The sequence below is a fragment of the Arachis duranensis genome, chromosome 2, assembly GCF_000817695.3.
Source record: "Arachis duranensis cultivar V14167 chromosome 2, aradu.V14167.gnm2.J7QH, whole genome shotgun sequence".
Classification (NCBI taxonomy): Eukaryota; Viridiplantae; Streptophyta; class Magnoliopsida; order Fabales; family Fabaceae; genus Arachis; species Arachis duranensis.
The window spans coordinates 22,456,539-22,476,665 of NC_029773.3; the positions used below are offsets into that span (position 1 = coordinate 22,456,539).

The 20,127-nt window shown below is 38.7% G+C and overlaps 1 protein-coding gene across 1 annotated transcript; it reads right to left on the minus strand.

Moving 5' to 3' along the window:
* Positions 1-17,430: 17,430 nt before the first annotated feature.
* On the minus strand, positions 17,431-18,291 carry LOC107474004 (uncharacterized). Its single transcript, XM_016093590.1, has 2 exons — positions 18,207-18,291; positions 17,431-18,068 (listed from the first exon to the last, which is right to left on the minus strand). Exons 1-2 carry the CDS (start codon positions 18,289-18,291, stop codon positions 17,431-17,433), a joined length of 723 nt encoding a protein of 240 aa, XP_015949076.1.
* Between the last annotated feature and the right edge of the window lie 1,836 nt (positions 18,292-20,127).

Genomic DNA, 20,127 nt, shown 5'->3' on the forward strand with positions numbered 1-20,127 from the left:
CCTTCTTCGTGCCGAATTAGGTAGTTGCCGACTTCTTTCTAGTTTTGTTTGTTTGTTTACTTGTCAATTTCTTCCTTACTTACAACTTTGGCTTTTTTTGCTTTTCTTTTTCAGAGATGGTGAAAACCGCGGATTCCATGAAGGCCTTTAAGCGGGCCAGGAAGGCAACTACGGCTTAGAACATCTTGGCCAAAGGTTCCGGGGAGGGATCTTCCCAAGCCACTCTGAGGAGGTCGACCTCAGATACTTCTGGGCCGAGGAAAGTCATCCCGACTCCCCAGGTTTGGTTGGCTTCTTCTGATCCTCCCCAGCCAACCCCTGGTGCTACCTCTTCCCCTACTACGGTCCTCCTCCAAAGAGGCAAAAGACTATTGAACCCTATGACCTGGACGCCCCTAATTTTAATGCTGTGGGTTTCGTTGATAATCAGATCGCTCCCTATGGCCGACTTCCTACGGATGATGTGTCCAACCTTCGTCACCTGGATTTTATCACCAGTAATAGTGTTAAGATGCCTCATATGAGTGTGCCAATCTTCAGAACGATTCAAGATTCTCCCGTTCATGTGACAAAGGCCTTTATGAAGGAGGCTAAGTCAGAGTTTGACAGAATTTCAGGGCTAAAGAATGAACTTGAACAAAAGGTGGCCAAATTGGAGCTGGACGTGGAAAATGAGAAGGCCCGAGCTACCGCTGCTAAGGCCATTGCGAGCCTTGCTGAGGAGATGGTAAAGAAGCATAAAGAGAGATATGTTCAAACTTATGGCGAGCTGCTGGAGGCCAAGGAGAGGCTGGAGTCTGCTTATGCTGACTATGCTGAGCTCCAGGGCCATCTTGTGGGTAGTGTCACTGCTACCTATGAAAACTTGAAGGCCCAGGTCCGAGTTCTTGCACCCGAGCTCGACATGACTCTCTTCAGTCTGGACAACATTGTTACGGATGGGAAGATCGTTCCTGCCCCAGATGATGATGAAGAGGAAGGTCCTCCTCCAGCGCCGTCAGCTAAAGCTTCTACCACCACTACTTCTTCAATCCCTACAGCAGAAGTCGGACATGTTGGTTCTGACTCAGACGTCCAAATTCTAAATCAGGAGGATAGGACCGTTGACGGACCCCCTTGAATATCGTACCTCCTTCCTCAACTCAGGATGCTGCCCCTAAGGATCCTTCAGACCCTTTGTGTCTTCTGATATATTTGTATAGCCCGGTTTGTGGGTTTTTGAACTTGGGTTGTTTTTTGTAACTTTTTATGCTGCTGGTTAACATTTTAGTTGCTTTTGTGCAACTTTTATTTGAAAAAATGAAGTATCCTTAAGCTCTTTAGGCTGTCACTTGGGTGGCCTTTGAGTCTTTTAGATTATATCTATGTTTTGATATACTTGTTTGCTCCTCTGCGATTTTGTGAATCTGTGGAGAGGAGAGTGTCGCTACTTTGCAGTCCGACCTAGTTTTAATCACTTTTTTAGCTTCGTCCGCTTTCCGTTTAGTTGAGATGATCTTTAGGGCTAATGTGTCTGACAACTTCATAATGTTCTTTGCAGAACTTTTTTTTAGTTTGGATAATTATAATAGCCTTGTCGTGGAGTTTGTGGCTTTTTTGGGCAGAACTATGTCCCTTTTAGCGCACGCTTTTTGTTGGTCCGACTGTAGTTTTTGCTGGTCCGACTTCTTCTTGTTGGTTCGAGTTGTAGCTTTTGTTGGTCCGACTTTTCCTGTCGGTCCAATCTGTAGCTTTCGTTGGTCCGACTTCTTCTGGTCGATCCTTCCTAAGTTATTTTTAGCAATCTATTTTTATTCAGACCTCGTCAGGCCTCTTTCTATAGATTACTTTTTATAACTTTTGTCGCTTTGATTTGTTTAGTCTGACTTCTTCTGGTCGGTCCTTCCTAAGTTATTTTTAGCAATCCATTTTTATTCATACCTCGTTAGGCCTCTTTCTATGGACTACTTTTTATAACTTTTCTCGCTTTGATTGGTTTGGTTCAACTTCTTCTGGTCGGTCCTTCCTAAGTTATTTTTAGCAATCCATTTTTATTCAGACCTCGTCAAGTCTCTTTCTATGGATTACTTTTTTATAACTTCTTGTATTAATCTATTTTTTCCACTTTCATCTTGCCGATTTTATCGTGATCGGGTGATGAATTTAGTTTCATCTTGCTGACCTTGTCGTGATCGGGCAATGAGTTTGGTTCTCATCTTTGCCGACCTGTAGCTTTGTAATCGAACGATGAATTTTTGCGCTCAGATTAATGTGTCTTGGTAAAAAAGGAAAATCTTTGTAGAGGATCTGAAAGACTTTATTCAAATAAAAAATAGGAATATAAACAAGAATATGTACATGCGGGTATTTATGTAGATCTTGGCTTGGTGCTTCATTAAAAAACCTTTTCAAGAAAAAGAGTGTGCCTTGACCTACAATCTTTATTACCTCCTATCTATAGTACCTCCTTAGGTTGCAGGCGTGCCATGACCTTGGTAGCTCTCGCCCCTCAAGGTCGGACACTTTGTAGTAGCCTTTTCCCAATACCTCTATAACTCGGTAAGGTCCTTTCCAGTTAGGTGCTAGCTTTCCCTCTCCTTATCGACCTGTTCCGATGTCATTTCAAATTAGGATGAGATCATTGTTGGCGAAACTTCGCTAGATTACTTTCTGATTGTATCTTTAGACCATTCGTTGTTTTAAGGCTTTTTCTCTAATCCGAGCTCTTTCTCGGACTTCCAGAAGTTGGTCGAGTTCTTCCCGTTGATTTTGGGAGTTGGCCTCTTCATTGTAGAGGATCATTCTAGGAGATCCTTCTTCGATCTCTACTGGGATCATTGCCTCTATTTTGTAAGCTAATCGAAAAGGTGATTCTCCTGTGGTGGAGGGTGGAGTTGTCCGATATACCCATAGGACTTGTGGGAGCTCTTTAGCCCGAGCTCCCTTTGCATCCTGTAGTCTCCATTTTAACGGATAGTATGACTTTGTTGGCGGCTTTTGCCTGTCCATTGGCTTGTGGGTGTTCTACGGATGTGAATTGGTGCTTTATTTTCAAGTCAGCTACCAATTTTTTGAAACCTGTGTCGGTGAGTTGAGTGCCATTGTCTGTAGTGATGGAGTGAGGAATCCCAAACCTCGTAACAATGTTCCTGTATAAGAATTTTTTACTTCTTTGGGCAGTGGCATTGGCTAGGGGTTCTGCCTCAATCTATTTTGTGAAATAGTCTATTCCTATGATGAGGAATTTGACTTGTCCCGACCCCTGGGGGAAGGGTCCGAGAAGGTCGAGCCCCCATTTTGCAAATGGCCAGGGCGACGTTATACTAATGAGTTCTTCGGGTTGGGCGATGTGGAAGTTAGCATGCTTTTGACATGGTGAACATGTCTTGATGAAATCTGCTGCTTCCTTTTGCAATGTTGGCCAGAAGAAGCCAGCTCAGAATGCAACATGGAACTGGCGTTAAACGCCAGTTTACGTCGTTTATCTTCACGCAAAGTATAAACTATTATATATTGCTGGAAAGCCCTGGATGTCTACTTTCCAACCCAATTGAGAGCGTGCCAATTGAACTTCTGTAGCTCCAAAAGATCCATTCTGAGTGCAGGGAGGTCAAAATCCAACAGCATCAGCAGTTCTTTTTCAGCTTCAGCTCCCTCAATTTCATCCAGAAAATACCTGAAATCGCAGAAAAACACACAAACTCATAGTAAAGTCCAGAAATATAAATTTTGCCTAAAAACTAATAAAAATATACTAAAAACTAACTAAAACATACTAAAAACTATATGAAATTACCCCCAAAAAGCGTATAAAATATCCGCTCATCACAACACCAAACTTAAAATGTTGCTTGTCCTCAAGCAACTAGATAAATAAAATAGGATAAAAAGAAATCAAGAAGCAATAGTATCTCAGAGTTTTAAGTGAAGTTTAGATTCTAATTAGATGAGCGGGACTAGTAGCTTTTTGCTTCTGAACAGTTTTGGCATCTCACTTTATCCTTTGAAATTCACTACCACCGGATACATAAATGCCACAGACACATAACTGGGTGAACCTTTTCAGATTGTGACTTAGTTTTGCTCAAGTCCCCAATTAGAGGTGTCCAGAGTTCTTAAGCACACTCTTTTACTTTGGATCACAACTTTAACCACTCAGTCTCAAGCTTTTCACTTGGACCTGCATGCCACAAGCACATGGTTAGGGACAACTTGATCTAGCCGCTTAGGCCTGGATTTACTTCCTTGGGCCCTCCTATCCATTTATGCTCAAAGCCTTGGATACTTTTCACCATTGCCTTTTGGTATAAAGGACTATTGGCTTTTTCTACCTCTTTTGCTTTTTTTTCACTGCTTTTTCTTACTTCAAGAATCAATTTCATGATTTTTCATATCAGCAATAATATTTCTCTTGTTCATCATTCTTTTAGGAGCCAACAATTTTAACATTCATAAAATTAAATATCAAAAATATGCACTGTTCAGGCATTCATTCAGAAGACAAAAAGTATTGACACTACATATAAATAATTAGAATTTTCCTTATTAAGAACTCGAAAAATATTGCCTCTTTATTCTAAAAATATACTATTTTATTCATGTTTGATGATGATGAGAAAAATAAATTATAGCTCAATTTGGAGATAAAATCAAAATAGATATACTAATTACTACTACTCATATATAATTTCAAAGGTAAATTCCTATAAGAACAACTATCACAGAGTTAAAGCTAAGATTAGGACTCAACAACCTTTATTTTGGGAGGTGGATGCTCCTTTAATCTGTGGGGTGCTTGGCCCTTCAAGAGATAGCTTCTGACGCTTCAGTTGCCTCAGTTAACGCCCTTGCTCCTCTTGTTCCTTAAGCAGTTTGCAAAGTATGCTATTTTGATTTACTATTCTTCCTTTAATTGCTCCATAGCTTCTTGCAACTTGGTGACAGATGCTTCAAGGCACTCCCAGTATTCAATTTGAGGGATTTTCGGGAGGAACTCCTGTGCTCTCCTCTTGATAGGGTCGTCCTGCACCTGTTATCCCTCCATTGACTTTTTGGCAATTGGTCTTTCAACTGAGATATACTCAGTTACTCCCATCTTCAACCCAGCATCTTTACATAGCATAGAGATTAAGCTTGGATAAGCCAATTTGGCATCTTTGGAGTTCTTGTTTGTAATTGTGTAAAGTTCACAAGAAATCAGCTGATGAACTTCCACTTTTTTTCCCAACATAATGCAATGGATCATTACTGCTCTTTTGATGGTGACTTCAAAGCAGTTGCTAGTGGGCAGTATAGAACACCCAATAAAGTCCAACCAGTCTCTGGCGACTGGTTTGAGATCTTCTCTCTTGAGTTAATTTGGAACTCCCTTTGTGCTGGTTGTCCACTTGGTTCCAGGGAGGTATGTCCTCTAGAATTTTGTCCAAGCCCTTATTTATTCTCATCATTCTCCTATTAAAGGAATCTGGGTCATCTTTCAGCTGAGGTAGCTTAAATATCTCCCTTATTTTGTCAGGGTGAAGGTGAACAATCTTTCCTCTGACCAGAGTTCGATAGTCATAGAAGGCGGCTCCAGCTAATCTCTACCTGTCTGTTTGCCACAGATTAGAGTAGAATTCCTGAACCGTGTTCCTTTCCACCTTTGTTTCAGGATTAGCTAGGATTTCCCAGCTCCTATTTTGAATTTGCTCTTGGATCTTCGGATATTCATCTTCTTTCAGATCGAATTTGACTTTCGGGATCACTGACCTTAGACCCATTATTTTGTAGTAATGGTCTGAATATTCTTTGGTTAAGAACTTCCCTTGATTCCAAAGTGGTTTTGGAATATTCTCTTTCTTTCCTCTTGGAGTGGTTTGTTTTCCCTTAGGAGCCATGATCTTAGTGGGTATGGCTTAGTGATCACGGATAAACACACCAAACTTAGAGGTTTGCTTGTCCTCAAGCAAAAGAAAGGAAAGGAGAAGGATAGAAGGAGAGCCAATTTCGAATGGTGGAAGAGAGGGGTAGGCCGAATGTAGATTTAAAAGAAGGGGGTGGGTTTTCAAAAATTTTGAAAAAGATAAGATAGAAGATATGATTTGTGAAAGATAAGTATGATAGGAAAAAAGATTTAATTTAAAATTGAAAAGTTATGAAAGATATTTGAAAAAGATAAATCTGAATTTTTATTTAAAAAAAGATTTGAGATGAATTTGAAAAGATATTTGAATTTTGAAAAAAAAATTGAAAAGAAGTTGGAGGGGATTTGAAAAAGATTTGTGTTTATGAATTAAGATACATTTGATATCTTTGAAAAATTAGGATTAAAATTTTTGGAATTGAAAGATGAGAGTTTGTAACATGTTTATGCAAGAAATCATGAATTGAAACATGAAAAATGGAAAAAATTTGAGTTGAAAATGAATTCACCTTCTCCCCACAATCCTGGAGTTAAACGCCCAAACACTGCATGTTTTGGGCGTTTAACGCCCATTTGTAACTTCTCCTGGGCATTTAATGCCCAGCTGTTGCTTCTGGCTGGCGTTAAAAGCCAGGAACTCCTTTGTCACTGGGCGTTTTTCTGAACGCCCAAGACGCTGTAAATCTGGCGTTAAACGCCCAGAAGATGCTTCTTTATGGCGTTTAACGCCCAGATGGCTATCTCTACTAGCGTTAAACGCCCAGTAGATGCTTCTTTTGGGCGTTTAACGCCCAAAACAGCTCTTACTGGCTTTTTCGCACCAGTGAGCTTCTTTTTTGCTGTTTTCTTCTCTGAATCCTTCTGTAACTCTGTGAACTCATGCAATTGCCATTTTACCTTGAAGAAAATTAATATGAACCTATAAAAATAAATTAATTGAAAAATAAGCTTTGTTAATGGCTGGGATGCCTCCCAGCAAGAGCTTCTTTATTGTCTTTAGCTGGACTATTACTGAGCTTTAATCAAGTCTTAGTTTTGAGCATTCTTGCTCAAAATTACTTTCAAGATAATGTTTGACTCTCTGTCCATTAACAATGAACTTTTTGTTAGATTCATTATCCTGAAGATCTACGTATCCATATGGTGACACACTTGTAATCACATATGGACCTCTCCACCGGGATTTCAATTTCTCGGGAATAATCTGAGCCTAGAATTAAACAGCAGAAATTTCTGCCCTGGCTCAAAGACTCTGGATAACAGCTTCTTGTCATGCCATCTTTTTGCTTACTCTTTGTAAATTTTTGCATTTTCGAAAGCATTGAGTCTGAATTCCTCTAGCTTATTTAACTGGAGCAATCGTTTTTCTCCAGCTAACTTGGCATCAAGGTTTAGGAATCTAGTTGCCCAGTAGGCCTTATGTTCCAGTTCCACTGGAAAGTGACAGGCTTTTCCATACACAAGCTGGTATGGAGATGTCCCTATAGGAGTCTTGAATGCTGTTCTGTATGTCCACAGAGCATCATCCAAGCTTCTTGCCCAATCCCTTCTACGGTTAATCACAGTTCGTTCCAGGATTCTTTTAAGTTTTCTATTAGAGACTTCAGCTTATCCATTTGTCTGTGGATGATATGGAGTGGCCACCCTGTGGCTAACTCCATATTGAACCAAAGCAGAGTAAAGCTGTTTATTGCAGAAATGAGTGCCCCCGTCACTGATTAGTATTCTAGGGATACCAAATCTGCAGAAGATGTATTTCCAGAGGAATTTCAGCACTGTCTTAGTATCATTAGTGGGTGTTGCAATAGCTTCTACCCATTTGGATACATAATTCACTGCTACCAGAATATAAGTGTTTGAGTATGATGGTGGGAAAGGCCCCATGAAGTCAATACCCCATACATCAAACAATTCAATCTCCAAGATCCCTTGTTGAGGCATGGCATAACTGTGAGGCAGATTGCCAGATCTTTGGCAACTGTCACAATTAAGTACAAACACTCGGGAGTCTTTATAGAGAGTAGGCCAGTAGAAGCCATATTGGAGGACTCTTGTGGTTGTTCGCTCACCTCCAAAATGTCCTCCATACTGTGATCCATGGCAGTGCCAGAGGATCTTCTGTGCTTCTTCTTTAGGCACACATCTACGGATTACTCCATTTGCACATCTCTTGAAGAGATATGGTTCATCCCAAAGATAGTACTTTGCATCCGTGATCAATTTCTTTGATTGTTGCCTACTGTACTCTTTGGGTATGAATCTCACTGCCTTGTAGTTTGCAATGTCTGCAAACCATGGTACTTCCTAGATGACAAAGAGTTGCTCATCCGAAAAGTTTTCAGAGATCTCAGTAAGAGGGAGGGACGCCCCTTCTATTGGTTCTATTCGGGACAGGTGATCTGCTACTTAGTTCTCTGTCCCTTTTCTGTCTCTTATTTCTATATCAAACTCTTGCAGAAGCAACACCCATCTGATGAGTCTCAGAAGCTTGTCATGCCTTTGTTTCAACACTGCACCAATGGCATAGTCACTGGCATCATACATCAGTTTAAATGGTAATGTCTAGTCTGGTGTAGAGATGACTGGTGCTGTGACCAGCTTAGCTTTTAGAGTCTCAAATGCCTGCAGACACTCCTTATCAAAGATAAATAGTGTGTCAGCAGCTAGCAGATTACTCAGAGGTTTGGCGATTTTTGAAAAATCTTTTATAAACCTCCTATAGAATCCTGCATGTCCCAGAAAGCTTCTGATTGCCTTAATATTGGCAGGTGGTGGTAATTTTTCAATTACCTTTCCCTTAGCTTGATCCACCTCTATTCCCTTGTTCAAAATTTTGTGCCCAAGGACAATTCCTTCAGTCACCATAAAGTGACATTTTTCCCAATTTAAAACCAGGTTAGTCTCTTGGCACCTCTTTAGAACAAGTGCTAGATGGTCAAGACAGGAGCTGAATGAGTCTCCAAATACTGAAAAGTCATCCATGAAGACTTCCAGAAATTTTTCTACCATATCAAAGAAAATAGAAAGCATGCACCTTTGAAAGGTTGCAGGTACATTGCATAGACCAAATGGCATCCTTCTGTATGCAAATACTCCGGATGGACACGTGAATGATGTTATCTCTTAATCCTGAGGATCTACTGCAATTTGATTATTACCTGAATATCCATCCAGAAAGCAGTAGTATTCATGACCTGCTAGTCTTTCTAGCATTTGGTCTATGAATGGTAAAGGAAAATGATCCTTTATGGTAGCTGTGTTGAGTCTTCTATAATCAATACACATACGCCACCCTGTAACTGTTCTTGTAGGAACCAGTTCATTTTTTCATTATGAACCACTGTCATTCCACCCTTCTTAGGGACGACTTAGACAGGGCTTACCTAGGGGCTATCAGAAATAGGATAAATAATCCCAGCCTCTAGTAATTTAGTGACCTCATTCTGCACCATATCCTTCATGACTGGATTCAGCCGCCTCTGTGGTTGAACCACTGGCTTAGCGTCACCCTCCAATAGGATCTTGTGCATGCATCTGGCTGGGCTAATGACCTTAAGATCACTGATGGACCACCCAAGAGCTGTCTTGTGTATCCTTAGCACTTGAATTAGTGCTTCCTCTTCCTGTGACTCTAAGGTAGAGCTTATGATTACAGGAAAGGTATCACCTTCTTCCAGAAATGCATATTTCAGGGATGGTGGTAATGGTTTGAGCTCAGGTTTGGGAGGTTTCTCCTCTTCCTGAGGGATTTTCAGAGGTTCTATTATTCTCTCTGGTTCCTCCAGATCAGGCTGAGCATCTTTAATGATATCCTCTAGCTCTGATTCGAAACTCTCAGTCATATTGACCTCTTTTACCAGAGAGTCAATAATATCAATACTCATGTAGTCATTTTCGGTGTCTGGATGCTGCATAGCTTTGACAACATTCAACTTAAACTCGTCCTCATTGACTCTCAGGGTCACTTTCCCTTTTTGGACGTCAATGAGGGTTCGTCTAGTTGCTAGGAAAGGTCTTCCTAGAATGAGAGTTGCACTCTTGTGCTCCTCCATTTCCAGTACCATAAAGTCAGTGGGAAAGGTAAATGGCCCAACTTTGACAATCATGTCTTCAATCACGCCTGATGGGTATTTAATGGAACCATCAGCAAGTTGGAGACATATCCTGGTTGGTTTGACTTCTTCAGTCATACCAAGCTTCCTGATAGTAGATGCAGGTATTAGGTTGATACTTGCCCCAAGATCACATAGAGCTTGCTTGGTACAAGTATCCTCTAATGTGCATGGTATCATAAAGCTTCCGGGATCTTTAAGCTTTTCTGGTAAGCTTTTCAGAATGACTGTACTGCATTCTTCAGTGAGGTAAACTTTTTCAGTTTCTCTCCAATCCTTCTTATGACTTAAGATTTCTTTCATGAACTTAGCATAAGAGGGTATTTGCTCAAGTGCCTCTGCAAACGGAATCTTTATTTCAAGAGTCCTGAGATAGTCTGCAAAGCAGACAAATTGCTCATCCTGTTCTACTTGGCGGAGTTTCTGAGGATAAAGCATTTTGGCTTTGTATTCCTCAACCTTAGTTGCTGCAGGTTTACTACCTACAGATGTGATTTGAGAAGCCTTTTTAGAGAGGTTGCTATCAGCACTTGTATGTGTCTGATCCCCAATGGCGTTTGAAGGCCAAGGGTGGAAGCTAGAGTGGCGTTAGACGCCAAATCCTTACCTGTTTCTGGCATCTGAACGCCAGAACTGAGCTTCCTTTGGGCGTTCAACGCTAGTTTCTTGCCTGTTTCTGGCGTTTGAACGTCAGAACTGAGCATGGATTGGGCGTTCAATGCCAGCTCTCCACCCTTTTCTGGCATTTGAGCACTAGAATTATTCCTCTCTGGACTCTTACTATCCTCAGAGGGATTTTGGGTAGCAGTTTGTTCATTTCTTGGCTTCCTACTGCCTTGAAGTGAGGTATTTAATGTTTTCCCACTTCTTAATTGAACTGCTTGGCACTCTTCTGTTATTTGTTTTGATAACTGCTGTTCTATTTGCTTCAATTGCACTTTCATATTCATATTAGCTCTTCTTGTTTCTTGTAGTATATCCTTGAATTCGGCAGCTATTTTGTCAGAAAATCTAATTACTTGTTGAGTTCAGTGACTTGTTCTGTAGGACTGAGTTCAGTAGTTACTGTTTTAGCCTCTTCTTTCATGGAAGATTCACTGCTTAGGTACAGATATTGATTTTTAGCAACTGTATCAATGAGCTCTTGAGCTTAATCAATTGTCTTTCTCATGTATATAGATCCACCAGCTGAGTGGTCTAGAGAAATTTGAGCTTTTTCTTTAAGTCCATAATAGAAGATGTCTAACTGCACCCACTCTGAAAATATTTCAGAGGGGCATTTTCTTAGCATCTCTCTGTATCTCTCCTAGGCATCATAAAGGGATTCATTATCTCCTTGCTTAAAGCCTTGGATGCTCAGCCTTAGCTGTGTCATCCGTTTTAGAGGGAAGTATTGATTCAGGAATTTTTCTAACAGCTGTTTCCATGTCCTTATGCTAGCTTTAGGTTGGTTATTTAACCACCTCTTAGCTTGATCTTTTACAGCAAATGGAAACAGTAATAATCTGTAGACATCCTAATCTACTTCCTTATCATGTACTGTGTCAGCAATTTGTAAAAACTGTGCCAGAAACTCTGTAGGTTCTTCTTGTGAAAGACCGGAATACTGGCAACTTTGCTGCACCATGATAATAAGCTGAGGATTCAACTAAAAGCTACTAACTCCAATGGAGGGTATACAGATACTACTCCCATATGAAGCAGTAGTGGGCTTAGCATATGACCCCAGAGTCCTTCTGGACTGTTTATTTCCACTTAGGTCCATGATGGGACAAGGGAGATAATGTGGATTTATTTTATTTATTTTATTATAAAAAATAATTTTCAAAAAATAAAATAAAATAAAATAAAAACTAAAATACAAAAATTTGAAAATATTTTATGAAGATTTTCGAAAAAGTGAGGAGAGAGAAAGTGGTTAGGATATTTTTGAAAAAGATGTGATTTTTTTAAAAAGGATAGGATTTGAAAAATTTTGAAATTGAAATCTGAATTTTTATAAAAAATTTCGAAATAATTGCTTAAAAATAGTTAGAAAAGATAATTTTTTTTATTTTTGAATTTTATGATGAAAGAGAAAAACACACAAAAGATACAAGACTTAAAATTTTTAAGATCAAAACACAAGGAAAACTCAAGAACACCTTGAAGACTCACAAGAACAACAAGAACATGAAGATAGAACACCAAACTTAAAGTTTTTAGAAAACCACAATAAAATTTTCGAAAACTCAAGAAAAATTAACAAGAAAACACCAAACTTAAATTTTGGCACAAGATTTGATCAAGGAAAAATTATTTTCAAAAAGATTTTTAAAGAAAACTCAAAGGGGTAACTATTCCCAAGAAAATAGACACATTCAAAAAATGCATGAACTAAACGGAGAAAAACTATTTTTGAAAAATTGAAGGGACACAAAAAAATATGCAATCGACACCAAACTTAGAACATGACACTAAACTCAAAGAAAAACTAACAATTAATACAGAAAAATAATATTTTTGAAGAAAAAGAAGAAAAAAATGTTTTTAAAGGGAATAATAAAAGATGCAATTCTAGTGACTCTAAACCAAAAAGACAAATTTTTCCTAATCTAAGCAACAAGATTCACCTTCAGTTGTTCAAACTCAAACAATCCCCAACAACGGCGCCAAAAACTTGGTGCACGAAAATTACACTCACACTATGTAATTCCGCACAACTAACCAGCAAGTGCACTGGGTCGTACAAGTAATACCTTACGTGAGTAAGGGTCGAATCCCACAGAGATTGTTGGCTTGAAGCAAGCTATGGTTATCTTATTATTCTTAGTCAGGATACCAATAGGGTTCTTTAGTTTCAATTGTAAAAAATGAAAGGGCATAAAATAAGTACTTGTTACGCAATAATGGAGAATATGTTGGAGTTTTGGAGATGCTTTGTCTTCTGAATCCCTGTAACATAATGCTTTCTCACTTTCAAACATGCAAGGCTCCTTCCATGGCAAGCTATATGTAGGGCATCACCATTGTCAATGGCTACTTCCCATCCTCTCAGTGAAAATGGTCCAAATGCTCTGTCACAGCACGGCTAATCATCTGTCGGTTCTCGATCATGTTGGAATAGAATCCATTGATCCTTTTGCGTCTGTCACTACGCCCACCACTCGCGAGTTTGAAGCTCGTCACAGTCATCCAATCCCTGAATCCTACTTGGAATACCACAGACAAGGTTTAGACTTTCCAAATTCTTAAGGATGCTGCCAATGGATTCTAGCTTATACCACGAAGACTCTAATTCAAGAGTCCAAGAGATATTCTTCAATTTGGTAGAACGGAGGTGGTTGTCAGGCACGCATTCATAGGTTGAGAATGGTGATGAGTGTCACGGATCATCACCTTCTTCATATTGAAGTGCGAATGAACATCTTAGGTAGGAACAAGCGTGTTTGAATAGAAAACAGAAATAATTGCATTAATTCATCGAGACGCTGCAGAGCTCCTCACCCCCAACAATGGAGTTTAGAGACTCATGCCATCAAAGAGTACAAAGTTCAAATCTAAAAAAATGTCATGAGATACAAAATAAGTCTCTAAAAGTTGTTTAAATACTAAACTAGTAATCTAGGTTTACAGAAAATGAGTACTTAAGCTTGGTGTGTGCTGGGGTTAAGACTTAAGCTTCTCACGTGCCTGGGCTGTTTCTAGAGTTAAACGTCAGGTTGTAACCTGTTTTTGGCGTTTAACTTCAACTTGCAACCTGTTTCTGGCGTTCAACGCCAGAATGCAACCTGGAACTGGCGTTAAACGCCAGTTTACGTCATTTATCTTCGCGCAAAGTATGAACTATTATATATTGTTGGAAAGCCCTGGATGTCTACTTTCCAACCCAATTGAGAGCGCGCCAATTGGACTTCTGTAGATCCAAAAAATCCATTCCAAGTGCAGGGAGGTCAGAATCCAACAGCATCAGCAGTCCTTTTTTAACCTGAATCAGATTTTTGCTCAGCTCCCTCAATTTCAGCCAGAAAATATCTAAAATCACAGAAAAACACACAAACTCATAGTAAAGTCTAGAAATATGAATTTTGCCTAAAAACTAATAAAAATATACTAAAAACTAACTAAAACATACTAAAAACTACATGAAATTACCCCCAAAAAGCGTATAAAATATCTGCTCATCAAGGATCATCCAAATTGGACCTGAGGAGTAGGGATAACCTTCCTCGGCCCAAAAACGCCCGAGATCGGCTTCTTAGGGGGGACCTAAGAAGATCCTTTGGCCAAGATGTTCTAAGCAGTTGTAGCTTTCCTGGCCTTCTTAAAAGCCTTCATGGAATCTGTAGTCTTTACCATCTCTAAAAATACAGCAAAAACTAGAATTGCAAATAAGAAAAAAATGGACTGACAAAATAAACAAATAAAACAAAGAGAAAAAGCCAGCAAAAGAAATCGGTAAACTACCCAAATCAGCTCGGAGAAGTGAGGGATCCCCTAAAAACTTCTTCGTGTCGAGATGGGGAGGTTGATCCCAATTCTCCTCCAACACGTGCAGAAAGGAACGCTCAACCTCATCTAACATTTTCCACGAATACCTAGAGACTACCACATTCTTTTGCCAGCATAAGGGGAAGGCAGGTTCATTATTTTGGTCCAAGAAGAAAGGCCGAGCTCCTTCAATAGCTTGGACCTTGAAATAGAAGTTTTTAAAGTCCCTAAAAGACTCATCATACATGAAAAATACTTTCTTCCCCTGGACAGCCCAGAAAGATATCCAAGAAACCTTCTTCTTAGCTATCCTAGGTTTTGTCAAAACAAAAAGATAAAGAAAAAGAGTTTGAGAAGGTCGGACATCCAATTCTTGACAGAACAGTTGGAAGATTTTTAAGAAGCCCCACAAGTTTGGGTGAAGCTGAGAAGGAGCTACGTTGCAGGTCCACAACAAGTCGGTCTCAAAGGAAGTAAAAGGAATGGTGATGTTCATTTGGATAAAAAGTAGTCATACGCATAAAAGAAGGGACGTTCCCCCTGAGTTAGAGAAGGAAAACAAACCCTCTCCTCGGGGTCAGGCACTATCAACTCGTAATTTTTCTCCTGATCTCTATTACCATAGATCCTATGATGCCTTCTAAGTCGCACGCAATACTCGGAATCAACCACACTGACACACATCAGGACAAGAGAATCCAGCCAATCAGACATGCCCTCCGGGACCTTAGTAGACATCTCAACAATATTTTTGCGAGAAGACATGGGCCAACTAGTCCTACAGTGAGAAAAAGGAAAAATGGGTTACTAATCAAACAGCTCGGACAAGTATGGATATAACTCAGACAAAAGCATACAAATGTTAGAAGTCAGATACAGTAGTGAAAGGAAACCCCATGACTCACACCGGTCCAAAGGCATCCTTTGGAGGCAATAACAAAGTAAGAGCCCAGAAAAAGACGAAAATCTACAGTCTATGCCACGATGTCTCTCAAACAAGAAAACAACCCTCCTTTGACAGTCACACTCCACAAAAAAGTCATAATTCACAAAAAAGTCATCATAAGTCACGATCTTTTTACAAATTTATCAGCAAAGGGATTTCATCACATCTAAAGGAAATCATCTATACAAAACAGCAAACCATCTACATCAAACAGACCACGCAGAAATCATCAAGAAAATCCAACCTTTTTGAAAGAAACAGTTCACTACTTCAAGCTACAAACAGAAAAAGATCAAATCCTTCTCTGACAAAATGGCAATTCATGCAAATCAAAGAAACCCTCAGAGCACGCATTCCAGCAATGATCAGACACAACAAATTCAGAGAAAAATTCAAACTTTCCAACATAAATTCCAGCAAGATCAAAACTTTTCAGAATCAGAACAATGCAAAGCATGAAAAGAACGGCGTGGGAAGTAAAAAAGAAGAAGAAAGATAAGAAGAAAAACCAACCTGCAGTGGAGTGGGGACGGTAACTGGTCAAAAACTGAAAGCAACAAACGCCAATGATCACCTCTTCAAAGCAAGAGAGAACGCAAAACTACCAAAATAGAAAGAGCAAGAGAAAGGGAAAAGTCGCAGTAAGCAAAGAAAAGAAAAACTGAAAAAAAGAGACTTTGAAATTCAAATGAAGATACAAAGAGGGAAATAAAAGGAAATGGAGAAGAGTTTAATGAGCCTTTAAAGCTTCGCACGTTTCTAAAGGAACGCAAAACACCCATCGCAGTTAAAAAGGGGGTGAGACAAAAACGCTCTGCAACTTATTAGGAGCTCTACAAAACAGATCGACAGAACAACAAATGCACGAGCTCGACTTTCCCAAAATGGGTCAAAGCCTAGCAAAGACACGACCTTGAAAGAAAGACCGAGCTTAAGCAAGGGCACTGTTCATGCCTTGGGTCGAGCTGTATGACCCGGGCTGATTAACGACAAAGTCGACCGACCTCTTCAGGTCAGGATTACCCGACATCTTCTCAAAGAGCTCGGCCAAATCGTCAGAGAATCCCAAAGAAGGCCCAAACAAAGGAACCCAGCCCAAATCTAAAGACAACTAAAGCCTAGAAAGATAAAGGCAGTTCCCCTAGAAAGATAAGATGACTTCACTCAAAGATAAGATAAGATAACTATCTTATCTCCAGAAAGGTCACTCCACACTATTATAAATACACCGGAGCACCCAGGTATAACTCATACTCTGATTCTACAAAAAACTTTCCTAAAGCACGTGCTAACTTAAGCATCGGAGTCTCTTGCAGGTACCACCACCCTCCGGTGACGAAGGTTCAGCAACAGTTTCAGGTAATCCTCAAAACAGTATTCCAGCATCAGAATTACATGTTATAAATAAACCATGGTCATTTAAAGGTTGGACTTTAGATTTGGTTGGGCATATTCATCCATCTTCTTCTAAATGTCATAAGTTTATTTTTGGTTAGTATTGATCATTTTTTAAATGGGTATAAGCTATCCCTTTGAGGGAGATAACTCACACTAAAATAATAATTTCATTGAGGAGCATAATGTGTTTAGATTTGGAATTTCTTAATTTATTACTATTGATTAAGAAACTTTGATCATTGAAAAACAGGTCATAGAATATGTCAAATTTAGGAATATAAAAAAACTTTTTTCTACACCTTGTTATGCCCAAGTTAATACACAGGTAGAGATAGCGAATTAGATTTTGATCACATTAATTCAAAAGTACATTGAAAGTGCTAGAAGAACACCATTACAAGTGAGTGTTGTAAGAGAGAAGAGCATTAGGTCAAAGAAGGAGTTCTTCTTTTTTTTCTAAAGGTAAGTTAAATTTTATTTCTTCAAAAAATAAATAACAGTGTCCAAAAAGGGATAAATAGAAAGCAATTGAAAATTCCCACTAGAAATGACACAACAAAAATAGATGGCTAATGAGGAAAGGAACGAAACATAAAGATATGTGCCGAACCCTTAGTTTCATCTCATTGGTACCGTGATACTGCCTCAGTTATCTCCTCCACCATCGTCTTCCTTCCTTCAAAAACTTCTCTGTTCTGAGCTTTCCAGAGTTCCCAGCATACAATCACAACTCGAGCAAGTGTCTCAACACCACCCTGGTTTTTGATGGTGACCCGCAGCCACCACGACGCGAAATCAGGAGACCCATTTTGAGCAACAGTGTCAGTAGAGAAGAGGGCGTTCCAGGTCGCTACAACAGGGCCACAGTGGTGGAGGCAGTGGGTGATTGTTTCATCTTCTACTCTGAATCTTAGGCAAAGGGGCAAGGTGTTTTCAAATCTGTGGTGGATGACATGCATCATAGGTAACCTTTCATGAATAGCCCTCCATAGAAAAATCTGTAGCTTAGTTTGAATCTTTAATCCCCAAACCTGCTTCCAAATTACTTGATTTTGCAACAAAAGGGGAAACTGTGCTATTGGAACATGATAGAAATTGTAGGCTATTGTATACCCAGTAAAGACATCATATTGCTTTCTTTTGTTCCAGATCCACTGTAGCTTGTCAACACCATCAGCATTCAACAGAGTGGAGAGGATACGGGTTGCTGTCTCCGGAGGAAAAATTTCTTCTATCTGCTCTTGCTTCCATTGCCGATCCACTGTAAGTAAATCCTTGACTCATTAGATATCTGTATCTATGTTGTTGCTACAATTAGGAATAAATTTGTATGGGGGAGGTAACCAAGGGTCATACTATATACGAATATTAGAACCCAGTCCTATGCTCCAACTAATACCTTTTTCTGCAACTTTTCTTCCTTCTAAAAGATTTTGCCACCCCCAAAAAGATTGTGATCCTTTATCAGCTGAGTGTGGTTGCATAACGAAAATATTTTTGTTTTAGCATTTTAGACAGTAAAGAATTTGGGTTAATGGTGATTCTTCAAAATTGTTTTTCGAGAAGTGCCAAATTATGTACTCTTAGGTCTTTAAAACCCAGTCCTCCTAAAAAAGGAGGTCTTCAATAGTTTTTTTTATTGAAAATATCATTTTCTCTTTCTTACAAATTATTAGATAAAATATACCCTATATACTATCATCTATACTAGATTATTATTATTGTTGTCGTCATTGTAGTTGTTTTTTTTAGGTTAATTATTCTTTTCGCCCCTAAAGTTTGAGACCAAAATTAAAATCATCCCTGACCTTTTTTTGTTATTAAAATCATCCTCAACATTACAAAACGTTATAAAATCATCCTTTTCTACTTTAATTTTATTCTTTTTACCAAATTACCCTTAATAATATAAATAATATTAAAAAAATAAAAACAAACTCTTCTCTTCTCCTCCCCTCCCCCCCGGGGTCATTATCTCTTCCCTTTCTTCTCTCTCCATCTCCTTCCTCATACCTCCTCCTCTGCACCCCACTTCCTCATACCCCTTTTTCATGGCACAATATCAATCATCTAAAGAAACTTCAGAGCTTGATGTTTTTTGGGTCTAGATAATAAGACTCTATTGAAAGTTGCTGAGAAATTGGAGTTATGAGAAAATAACAAGCATTGATGATGTTTCTACGGTGTTCATTTGTCCAATTTCACTTGAGTCAATGCAAGAGCCAGTAACACTTTCAACTAGCCAAACTTATGAAAGATCCAACATCATCAAATGGTTCTCACTTGGCCACAGAACTTGTCCCATAACATTGGGATGATGATGATAGTGGTAATTCTCTCACATCAAACAATACTCTCAGTCACTTGATCCTTACTTGGTTTTCTCACAAGTACATAGCCATGAAGAAGAAATTAGAGAATGTTAAAAAGTAGGCTGAGCTTTGAGGGATTGAACTTGCTTTTTCTTTTTCTTCCAATCCCTTGTAATAGAAAGGGAAGAGATACAAAAGTGCAGATGCCGGGGGGATGGGTGTCGTGGGCTGGAGGGGGAGGATTTGTTTTTTATTTTTTAATATTATTTTTATTATTTATATTAATTATTAAGGGTAATTTAGTAAAAAATAAAATTAAAATAAAAAGGACGATTTTATAACGTTTTGTAACATTGAGAATGATTTTAATAATAAAAAAAGGTCGATGATGATTTTAATTTTGGTCTCAGACCTTAGGGACGAAAAGAATACTTAACTCTTTTTTTCTGTTTAAGTAATAGATGAAAATTAGTAAAATAAAAGAGTACTCTTATTTGTATTTTAAAATAACACTCCAAAGTATTTTATTTTGTACTGTTCAATATTTGTTTTCTATCGAAAATTTTTAAATGAAAAATTTTAGAAGTATTATTATGTTAAGCAAAAAATATTATTTAAAAAAATAATATAAGAAAATAGTTATATATTATGTACCCTACCCGTAGGTACTCAACCCGACCTATTTCGATCGGGTAGGGTTGCCAACTCGATCCGCAGCGGTTAGGATAAGGTGTGGGTAGAGTTCTCATACGAGTCGGGTATGGTGAGAGTTAAGCTTCAACCCTACCCGATCAATCTGCACCCTATATAACTATATATTATATACTTATATAAAAATAAGATGTTAAATTAAAAACATCTCACTAAATGAAAAAGATCCTTAGTCATTAAGAGAATATCATTAATTAATAATTTAATATGTTTTTTTACATAAAAGTAAGTTCTATTTTAAATTATCATCAAATTATATGTTGCATCTTTTTTGTAATCAACGAGTAGGGTTGGATA

Excerpts from the sequence above, each read along its gene's own strand:
- LOC107474004 (XM_016093590.1), bottom strand. The coding sequence starts at position 18,291 with ATGCAACCACACTCAGCTGATAAAGGATCACAATCTTTTTGGGGGTGG. Across the intron at positions 18,069-18,206 it reads AAGAAAAGTTGCAGAAAAAG|TGGATCGGCAATGGAAGCAA; the intron begins GTATTAGTTGGA and ends ATTTACTTACAG.